At 35.5% G+C, this 11,452-nt stretch overlaps 1 protein-coding gene across 1 annotated transcript; it reads right to left on the bottom strand.

The window, feature by feature from the left end:
* Nucleotides 1–2,502: 2,502 nt before the first annotated feature.
* On the bottom strand, nucleotides 2,503–7,604 carry LOC135129432 (uncharacterized). The gene is made up of 4 exons (XM_064056584.1): nucleotides 7,584–7,604; nucleotides 6,816–7,506; nucleotides 6,363–6,551; nucleotides 2,503–6,305 (listed from the first exon to the last, which is right to left on the bottom strand). The coding sequence occupies exons 1-4, from the start codon at nucleotides 7,602–7,604 to the stop codon at nucleotides 2,503–2,505; spliced, it is 4,704 nt and encodes a 1,567-aa protein (XP_063912654.1).
* Nucleotides 7,605–11,452: the final 3,848 nt, after the last annotated feature.

Genomic DNA, 11,452 nt, shown 5'->3' with positions numbered 1-11,452 from the left:
AATCAAAAATTTTTTGATACTTGGAAAAAACTAACATGCTCTTTTGGCAAATCTTCCATAAAAATACTACTGTCAAGGTTTTTTATTTTTATAAAATCCTGCCAATTTTGGATTTCGTCTGATAAATTGTCAGTGGAGTAAAATTCGCCCAACCCTTTAAAGCAACTTGGTTTTAAGTTATGCATATTCTTTCGATGTAAAGAAAATAATGAGTATAGTGACAGTTTTGTTTCGGAAAATCGTGTTGTTAGGGAAAGAATTAAATGATCCAGGTATGGAATAAAAGTGCCTATTTTAAAATAATTTTCAATGCTATCTGTGTTGTGGTTCGTACGCCCACTGGTGAAACAGTTCTGGAGCAACCGAAATTTCCACTCGACGTCGATGGCTACTCTGAAAAACCGCCATCAGTAAAGTGTTTGCCATTTCTATTGAAACACCACTTGTTAATCGTAAATTTGGCAACGTTCATATTCAGACAATTTTCTAACTAAAAGCCGTTGTCAATCAACCGAAAGCTGTTATCAATTGCTAAATTTTAAGCAAAATCAACAGGTGGTGTTTCAATAGAAATGGCAAAGACAATAGTAATAAATAACACCACTAGTGCACATTGTTACGTTATTACCGCTATCACGATCAGCCTTGTCACTTATTTTATAGTTCTTATTAGCTGAAGTATCATCAGTATTTGTAATTTTTCTCTTGAAGAATTTTCGAATATCTATATTTTTCTGTTTCTAAATAAAATATTAAATTTAAAATTTAAACAGATATTTAATTTAATTTAATGAAGAGTACTTACGCTCAAATTTTGAAATAAAGAAATAATAATAATTATAGCCAATAAAACGCCGGTTCAACAACTGTTCGTCTTTAAACGTCACTTCACCACATATAAAAAGTGAAAACGGAATGGGTATAAGCAATAAAGTGTTTGCTCTTGTAATAACTGTAAAAAGCAAATAATGAAACAACCCATAATTCAGTACCGGTTAAAAACGATAGATTTATGACGTTTCCAGGCAAATCTGGGCCGGACAAAGGGTTTCAAAACCAGATGGTCTAAGTTTGTCACATTTCTGTGTTTGTGTGGCAATAAAACTGAAAATGTAGGGCATGTTGTAGGTACCTACTCTTACAAATGTGCTGAAGTTTAAATTTGACAAATAAAAAGGAAATTGACGTAGAATCTCAGGGGGGGCCATGGCCCCCCCTGGCCCCCCCATATGGGCGCCCATGAGAGAAACCCCTTCTTCCTCCTCCTATGAGAGACCGAAAAATACAGATGGAAAATTCCACGACAAGAAGAAGGAGAGATACGAAAGAAACAATGGAAACAGTCCAGGAAATTGTCAACGCTGTGGGAGAAGACACGAGAGACAACAATGTCCAGAAAAAGGCAAGCATTGTCAGAAATGTCTCAAATTTAATCATTTTTCAAAAATGTGTAAAACGCCAGCACATAATATTTCAAATTCAATTGAAGTTTCCAACATTGATGACGACGATAACACGTATTATTGTAATAATGTTAGGAAATTCGGGGTAAATTCAATCTCATGCAGCAAATTTCTGAAAGTTGAAAATGTAAATGTAAATTTTAAATTAGACACTGGTTCAGATGTTAATTTAATACCATACAATGTCTTTGAAAATATACAAAAAACCACGTACAAAAAAAATTTAAAATTAACGAGTAGTAATCTCAAATTAGAAGCGTATGGAGGTTCAACACTAAAACATTTTGGACATGTTGATCTAAATGTTAAGACTGATACAATGAATTCCGTTGAAAAATTTATTGTCACCAAAGCTAATTTTACACCGATCTTGGGACTAAGTTCATGTTTAAAATGAAACTTAATCAATATGAAAGTTGATAAAATAGAAAAGGACAATGGTAAAGAAAATTTAATTGAAAAATACAGTGAAAATTTCAAAGGTGTAGTGTTGACGACTGGAGCTTTTTCCAGCCGTATTTTGTGTTCATAGAACTAAGAATGAAAGTCTTGCGTTGCTACACTTGGTTTATTGTTTCGCTTGCGGTGGTTACATCGCTACTGGTCTTAAAATTAAAAATTAACACAAAGTATAAAAATAAGTGGGGGTTAGGCCGACTTCTCCTGTGATCGCCGCCAATTCTTCAAAATGAGCGAGCCGCCCCAAAGGGAGCCGCCCCAAAGGGAGCCGCTCCAAAGGGAGCCGCTCCAAAGGGAGCCGCTCCAAAGAGATCCGACTACACGCTCCGCCAGGAAGTCGGCATCTTTGGAGCGTTGAGTTGCGGCAAAGGCGGCAAATTGCAACTACTACTTAACAATTAACATAACTCCCCCCGTTGAAAGAACATATCTTTCAAAATGAACATGCCCACATAAGTAAATTGAAATAAACATATAACAAACAGACAAAATAAGAACAAAAAAAATAAGAACCACTGTCATGCATGCACCCCAGTGAATGTCTCTAAGTTACTAGTCAATGGGTAAAGTCTTTCACTCATCACTGAACTGGCACAGCACAAAGTTTGGTTACAGGCCTTTTATGCACTCCGCGCACTGTTTTCACCGTTGCTACGCGGCACTGATTGTCGCTTCCCGGGTGCAGTTCCTGTATACGACCAAGAGGCCATTGTTGGGGTGGGATGCCGTCCTCGCAGATTATTACCAGGTCTCCAATTTGTGGCTGTCGCGCTGGAACTCGTTGCCATTTCGCCCTGTGTTGTAACGAGTGGAGATATTCGCGCGACCAACGTCTCCAGAAATCTTGGCGAATTTTCTCCAGAAGTTGGTAGCGAATCAGGCGATTGGTAGGTATGTCGCTACAGTCTTCTTCTGCGGGTGCAGTCAGTGGACCACCAATGAGGAAATGAGCAGGGGTGAGAGCGGAGAGGTCGTTCGGATCATTTGAAAGTGGAGTAATAGGTCGGGAATTTAAGCATGCCTCTATCATAATTAAAATCGTGTTCATTTCTTCGTAATTGAGAAGAGCGTTGCCTAGGATGCGCTTTAAATGACCCTTTACAGATTTTATCGCTGCCTCCCATATCCCACCCATGTGTGGAGCGTGCGGAGGAATGAATTGCCAATTAATACCCATATTCGTTAAAGATTTAAGAACTACGTTTTCGAAAGATTTAGTTCGAAATAATTGGAACAATTCTTTTAGATATCGATTCGCTCCAACGAAATTAGTTCCATTATCAGAATGGAGCTCATGAGGTTGACCTCTGCGTGAAATAAACCTTTTCAATGCATTTAAAAAAGCTAAAGATGAGCACTCGCATACGAGCTCGATGTGCACGGCACGAGTGCTGAAGCAAACAAAAACAGCGACATAACCCTTGATGGTTTTTTGGGTTCTGCCGTGTCCATTTTTTAAAATAAAAGGACCACCATAGTCAACACCTGTAATAAAAAATGGTCGTGAAGGTGTTACACGAGTTTTAGGAAGATCCCCCATTAATTGACTGAATGGTACCGGCTTGCAGCGGTAACATTTTAGACACTTGAATATTGTTCGTCGAATTGTATTTTTGGCTGAAATGGGCCAATATTTGCAGCGTACTGCAGACAAGGTTCCCTGACAACCGATATGAAGGTTATCCTTATGATATTTTTCAATTATTAAACGAGTAACAAAATGGTCTCTCGGCAATAACAACTGATGCTTGCGATCATTACTGATTTTAGCATGATTTAGTCTACCACCAACTCTTAAAAAACCAGAATTATCAATAAACGGATTTAAAGCTTTTAATTTACTGTTACTCGTGATTTGATTATGCAACTTAAGTTGATGTATATCATCCTGAAAAGCTTCTTTTTGAACTAATTTTATTATTAAATTATGTGCTTCTATGATTTCTTTGCTTGTTACATTCCCAGATTTTTTATTGTCCTTACTTCTCAAATTCTGAATAAATCGCATTATTATGGCAGTAATTCTACACAATTTATCAAAGTCCGAGTAACGTAGTAGAAATTCAGTGGAATTTTTGGTCGCAAGACAACACGTTAACTTTAGTTCCGGCAAATCAACATGTGACGAATCCTTTAGATGTTCGTACGGTAAATCAGTCCTAGTTAAAAAGGTCGGTCCATTCCACCAAAGGTGGAAGGACTGCAAATGACGGGGATTATCTCCGCGGGACAAAATGTCCGCAGGATTCTGTTCTGATGAAACGTGATGCCAATTATTTTCAGGTGTTAAGGACTGTATCTCTGATATCCGATGTGATACGAATGGTTTTAATAGTGTAGGCTGCGTTCGAATCCATGCTAACACAATAGTGGAATCAGTCCAGTAGTGACACTCCTGGACATCAAAGTTTATCAAGGATTGCTTAACTTTATGAACTAATCTAGCTAAGAGAACTGCGCCGCACAGTTCAAGTCTGGGAATGGTCTGTGTTTGCAAAGGGGCAACTCGGTTTTTTGAGCATAAAATTCGTGCTTCATAGTTCCCACTGGGATTCTGGGAACGTAAATACACGCAAGCGCCATATGCGTTTTGACTTGAATCGCAAAAACCATGAATTTCTATTTGATGCTTGTTTGTAACTACATGCCGAGGGATTGAAATATTGGTTAATTCCGGAAATGCGTTTAAAAATTCGCACCACAAAGTGTGTAGTTCCGCTGGTAAGCTTTCATCCCAATTAAGTTTGAGTGACCATAGTTTCTGCATTATGATCTTCGCGGTCACTGTGACAGGTGCTACTAAACCTAATGGATCAAAAATTTGAGCAATGGTGCTCAGAACTCCCCGTTTTGTTATTTTATGGCATTTAGGATTTTTTAAACAGATCGAATATTGGATGGTATCATTACAATTGTTCCAAAAAAGTCCTAATGTTTTGGCTGCAGCTTGTTTGTCAAGGTTTATGATTCCCGGTGTTGAGGTGGAGTCTATGCAAGGTAAATGATTTGAATTAATTTTGTGCAGTTCAAACCCGCCCTTGCTTAAAATTCCCTTAATGTCGTTTAGTATTTGAGATGCATGGTTAATATCGTTTGCCCCGTAAATTAAATCATCTACATAGAAGTCCCGTAAAATTATATTTGCCGCTTCAGGAAAGTTTTGTTTTTCGATTTTTGCTAACTCTTGCAAACATCTAGTTGCCAAATATGATGAACTCGCAAATCCGTACGTCACTGTGTTTAATTCAAAAACCTTTATCTCATCAGTGGAGTTAAAACGCCAAAATATTTGTTGGTATTTGCGGTGATCAGGGTGCACTAATATTTGCCTGTACATCTTTTTTACGTCCGCGGTTATTACAACTTTGTGAATTCGGAACCGAATTAGAATGCTAAATAAGTCTTGCTGTAGGTTAGGGCCAACCATAAGATTTTCGTTAATTGATTTATGGTTAGTTGTTTTCAAAGATGCATTAAATACAACTCTTAATTTAGTTGTGAGGGAAGATTCGTTGTAGACGGGATGGTGGCTTACAAAATAACCTGATTCGTCAGGATAATTTATTTGGGTCATGTGCCCTAGATCTAAATAATCAGCCATGAATTTTGAATATTGTTCAAACAAATTATGATCTTTTCGTAGACGTTTCTCTAGATTATAAAATAATTTTAGTGCAATTTCCTTCGAAGAACGCAAATCCGGAGGTTCGTTTATGATGTGCAGTTTCACTTGAAATCTGCCGTATAAATCTCGCGTGAAAGTGTCGATGAATACCTTTTCACAAGGGTCGCGATTATCGCCAGGAAAGACTTGGTCGGATATGTTTGTCACTTCTTCTAATTCCCAGAATTTTTTGAGGTGTACATCAAGATCTGTATTTGAAAGATTGCAAGAAGTTGAAGTGTTTGTGTTGAAATTATTCAATACTCCCGCAATAACCCATCCAAACTGTGTTTTTTGAAGAACCGGCCCGTGTCGGTGAATGCGAATTTGTCCTATGCAAATTATGTTCCAGAATATTTCGTTACCGATAAGAATTTCCACGGGCTGCGATAAGTTGTAAAACGGATCTGCTAATTTTATGTTATCGGGTAAATTTTGTAAAGTGGGGAATGACGAGTTGGGTACGTTTCCCGTTATTTCTGGAACTATCAAAAAATCTAATGTTGCTTTAAATGACGAACATACGGAGGCAATTTGAATTGTTGCGGCATGATTAATTACTGAAGAGTTGCATCCGATGCCAATGAGAGGCAATTGGATATTATGAATATTGCGCAAATTTAGCTTTTTCACCGCCCTTTCTGTTATAAAGTTTGAAACTGATCCATTGTCTAATAAGGCTCGAAATTGCTTACCCTGAATTTTGTCGTCACCAAATGCTAAAAGTTGTGTTGTTGATAAAACAACATTTTTATTTAAGATTTGAGCGCAATTACTCATCGATGACGAGGAGGGTTGTGGCGAATTATTTTGATTAAGATCTACATGCAATAGTGTGTTATGGCGTCGGTTACATTTTCTACAATTGCTCGAATTGCAGTTTTCTACCTTATGTCCGCTACGTAAGCAATTAATACAAAGTTTACGTTTTTTGCATTCACTTATTCTCTGTTCAGAGGTTAAGCCTAGAAAGCTTTGACAATTGAAAATATTATGTTGTAATTTACAATAGTTGCACGTAATCTGATTGGTCTGCGACACATTTACAATATGGCTTGCAGATTTATTGTTGAACTGATTATTGTGGAGGTAAGATTTGTGTTTGTTTGAACTATTTGTATTCATTTTATTGGTCATTTGGTTTAATTCGAAAGATTCAAACATTTGACATCGTTGCGTAAGAAAATCGAGAATATTTTTTGTAGTTGGAATGGTACTATTTAATGTACTTTCCCAAGCGATAGTGGTACTCTCGTCAAATGTACTAGAAATTAAGTAAACAAGCAAATCATCCCATTGCATTGTGGGACGCCCTATAGCATCTAAAGCCTTGATATTAGAATTAACGATCTGTAAGGACGAACGTAAGGATTTTGAGTCTCTTGAATTGATATGTGGTAGTGAAAATAATGCTCTAATATGATGCTGACTAATAATTCGTTTGTTCTCATATCTTTCCGTTAGTAAATCCCATGCTGACAAGTAATTATCTGTGGTTGGTGCTAAGTGACTAATTGTTTTTTGTGCATCTCCTGTCAAACTACCTCGCAAATAATGGAATTTCTGAACTGGATTTAAACTTTGATTATCATGGATAAGTGATTTGTAACAATCCCTGAAACTGATCCATTCCGTGAATGCACCACTGAAAGCCGGTATAGAAATTTCAGGCAATTTGATGGAGATAGAATCGGGTTTGTTTTGATTCGAATTTGCCTGAGCAACTGTGTCTACTTCGATACCTTTTTTTTGAATAAGTTGTTTGGCCTCGCTGATGGCCTTAAAATATTTATTTTCGAACTCGAATGAGTCCTCATCTTTAACATGAGACTCATCGGTTTCTATAATTTCTAAATTGATATTTTCAAATGCTTTTAACAAAGGTTGGATTGCACTTATTCGTTCTTCTATCTCAGCAATCTGTTCTGATTTTCGGGGTCCGATATAAATTTGCAAAAGTTAGTTAATTTAGTTTTAATCGCAGCTCGTCTTCTAACCAAAAGTTTAATTTCCCCCATTGTAATGAAACACGATATTAATTACAACAGCACATGCAAAGGAGAGTGTGGAAATATGGTAAAGAAGAAAAGTAGTGATCCACAAACCTGTGTCGGTGACGTGCCGATGATGAAGAAGAACTCTTGGATGTAGCGTAGTAATGTAGCGATGTGATGGCTATTAATTTGTTGATTATGAAGATGTTGGGAGAAACTGCGTTGCACTTGCACAAGCACGTTTCCCGAATGTCGAATATTGACACTGCGTTCAATATCCGGCTCGAAGGACCATATGTTGACGACTGGAGCTTTTTCCAGCCGTATTTTGTGTTCATAGAACTAAGAATGAAAGTCTTGCGTTGCTACACTTGGTTTATTGTTTCGCTTGCGGTGGTTACATCGCTACTGGTCTTAAAATTAAAAATTAACACAAAGTATAAAAATAAGTGGGGGTTAGGCCGACTTCTCCTGTGATCGCCGCCAATTCTTCAAAAGGAGCGAGCCGCCCCAAAGGGAGCCGCCCCAAAGGGAGCCGCTCCAAAGGGAGCCGCTCCAAAGGGAGCCGCTCCAAAGAGATCCGACTACACGCTCCGCCAGGAAGTCGGCATCTTTGGAGCGTTGAGTTGCGGCAAAGGCGGCAAATTGCAACTACTACTTAACAATTAACATGTAGGTTGTTTTCCAAATTAATATAAAATCGAACTAAAAAACGACGCAAATCCTGTATCTTTGCCACCTTACAGAATTCCTATAAAATTGCAGGATAAAGTTAAAAATGAATTAGACAGATTGTGTAAATTGGATATTATTACAAAATATGATAAAACGTTGAGACCGTGTTTAGATCCCAAATATATAAATGAAAGTATTAAAGACGAACATTTTGAAATACCTACATTGTCTGATCTAAAATATAAACTTGGTAAAGCCAAATTTTTTAGTTGTTTGGATCTAAAGGAGGAATTTTGGCAGATTAGGCTTGATGAAAGTTGTATTCAACACTGTGTTTTTTCAACAATGTTTGGTAGTTATGCGTTTAAAAGACTACCATTTGGTTTGAAAATATCTGCCCAAGTCTTTCAGAAATTCAATTCTCAAACTTTCGGAGATATTGATAATATCTTTATTTATATTGATGATATACTGATTTTTGCAGAAACTGAAGAACAGCATGATCAAACGCTAATTAAAGTTCTAGAAAGGGCAAAAGCAATGAATATTAAATTCAATTTAAAGAAATTCCAATATAAACAAAAATCAATTAAATATTTAGGGCACATTTTTCATAATGGTACTGTCGAAATTGATCCAGAACGAATCAAAGCAATAATGCAATATGATACACCACGTGATAAAAAAGACTTACAACGACTGTTGGGTTTAATTAACTATTTGCGCGATTTTATCCCAAATTTGGTTAAGCAATCCAATTCATTAAGACAGTTACTCAAAAAAGATTCACAATTTGTATGGTTAGATGGTCATACTCAATGCTTAAATAACATAAAAAAATTGATAAGTGATGCGCCGTCACTAAATAATTTTGATCGAAATAAAGAAATTGTAATACAAACTGACAGTAGCAAAAATGGCATTGGTTGTGTACTCTTGCAGGATAAAAAACCTATTAGCTTTGCATCAAAAAGTTTGTCACACAATGAAATCAAATATGCACAAATAGAAAAAGAATTTTTAGCGATATTATTTGCATGTCAACGTTTTCATTATTTCATTTATGGCCAAAAAATTAAAATTCAAACGGATCATAAACCTTTAATTGGTATAATGAATAAAAAAATAAATCAAATTCCATCTAGTCGACTTCAAAGAATTCGTTTCAAGTTATCAATGTATGATTTCGAATTAGTGTACACTCCGGGTAAAAACATGTTAATTGCAGACGCGATAAGTCGAGCATGTTCAACAGCTGAAAATATTGAAACTGACATAGAATTGAATCAAGTAATTCATAGTTAATGTGAGCGGCAAAATAATCGAAAAAATAAAATACGAAACGAATAAAGATGAAATCTTACAAGAATTAATATCATTATGTATCAATGGTTGGCCACAAGATAAATCAAAAGTTAATGAACATGTAAAATTTTATTATAATATGCGGCATGACATTTTTGTAAATGATGGAATAGTCTACATACAAAATAAAATGATTCCAAAAAACCTAGAAACTTTTATTCTTAACAAAGTCCATGAATCACACTTAGATATTTACAAAACCAAGTGGAGAGCAAAATCATTATTTTATTTCATTAATATGGATTCAAAAATTGAAGAACTGATTGCGAAATGCCAAACTTGTCAAAAATATAGACCTAAAAATGCCCATGAACCAATGATAATTCACGAAATTCCTTCAATTCCGTTTGAAATAGTAGGTTGTGATATTCTGGAATATGCTGAAAAAAATTATTTAGTTTTAGCGGACTATTATTCACATTGGGTAGAATTGAAATTACTACCAAACAAAAATTCAGACTCTGTTATTAAAGCACTCAAAGAAATTTTTGCGACACATGGAATACCTGATAAATTAATTGCTGATAATATGCCATTCAATTCGTTCGAAATGCACAATTTTGCTACCAATTGGAATTGTTCAATAACTGCAAGCAGTCCGAGATATCCTCGTAGTAATAGTTTGAGTGAACAATATGTTGGCATTTGTAAAAATTTTTTAACGATATCTAACGAAACAGGGACAGATATTGAAAGTATCTTACTCGGTTACAGAAATTCACCCCTTTTCAATACAGGAATCACACCAGCAATGTTATTGTACAGCAGAAAAATAAAAACTAAATTACCCATGTTGAAAACAATGTTACAACCACAAACTGTCGAAAACTTTCATAACATGCTTGAAAATCACAAACTTAAAACAAAAATAAATCATGACAAAAATAACAAAGAAAGAAATTATGATCTAAATAAAAAATTTATTATGTATAGGGATAACGATAAAAAAATATGGAAACCAGCAAAAATCGTAAAACCATGGCATACACCGCGTTCAGTAATAATCAAAGATTTAAATATTAATAAGACTTTAAGACGCAACACTGTAGATTTGAACGTTAACAATCATTATAATTTTAAAAATGCCAAAAATTGTAGGGAGGATGAGGAGCAAGTGAAACAAATGAAAAGTTCTTGCAAATCAATCTCTGATAATAATCAAAATGTAAACAGACCAAATTGTGACGTAAATCAACCGAGAATAACACGCTATGGACGTATTGTAAAGCCTGTTGTTAAGTTGAATTTGTAAATATTAAGAAGTAGGATAAGTAGTTTATGTAATGTTAAGAATTTATGTTTTTATTGAAAAAAGGGAGATGTAGTGATAAAACATACAAGTATTACGGGTTGCATAAGAAAGAAACAAGATAACATGGCATACTGAATGTAATCACGTTGTTTCAATAAATCACAAATGATCTAAAAGTTTATTTCATTAAAAACGACAAGACATACAGGGTGTTCCTTTTATCTGTTTACGCCTGATAATTTTTGCATAGGCAACGTATTATACACCCCAGAGACGACTTCGTCCAGTTTAATTAATAAGCAATCATAGCAATCACAAAAAAATGACAAAGATGTCAATGCCAAATAATGAAAAAATGGAAAAAATTAATACTCATTTTATTTTAAAATACCCCGCTACAAAAATGTAATACGAAAAAAACCTAATAGGTATGCAGTCGTCACATTTCCGACAGCGAGGGAAGTACTGTCTGAACTCTTTAGACCAATTTGTTTCATTACCGAATGTTTGGTTGAAAAGCCAGTTTCTGCTCATAATAAAATCTTTAGGCCACTGTAATTCAAATCTTAATTTTTGCTGT

The sequence above is a fragment of the Zophobas morio genome, unplaced genomic scaffold (genome assembly GCF_036711695.1).
Source record: "Zophobas morio isolate AGI-343-1 ecotype UQ-CSIRO unplaced genomic scaffold, CSIRO_AGI_Zmor_V1 ptg000016l, whole genome shotgun sequence".
Classification (NCBI taxonomy): Eukaryota; Metazoa; Arthropoda; class Insecta; order Coleoptera; family Tenebrionidae; genus Zophobas; species Zophobas morio.
The sequence above is the reverse complement of the archived record's forward strand: the minus strand, read 5'-3'. Positions and strand labels throughout refer to the sequence as shown.

Coding starts and splice junctions, on each gene's coding strand:
- LOC135129432 (XM_064056584.1), bottom strand. CDS start 7,604: ATGGGGGAAATTAAACTTTTG. Junction 7,507..7,583: donor TGGGGGAAATTAAACTTTTG/GTTAGAAGACGA, acceptor AAATCAGAACAG/ATTGCTGAGATAGAAGAACG. Junction 6,552..6,815: donor TACCACTATCGCTTGGGAAA/GTACATTAAATA, acceptor AAAGCTTTCTAG/GCTTAACCTCTGAACAGAGA.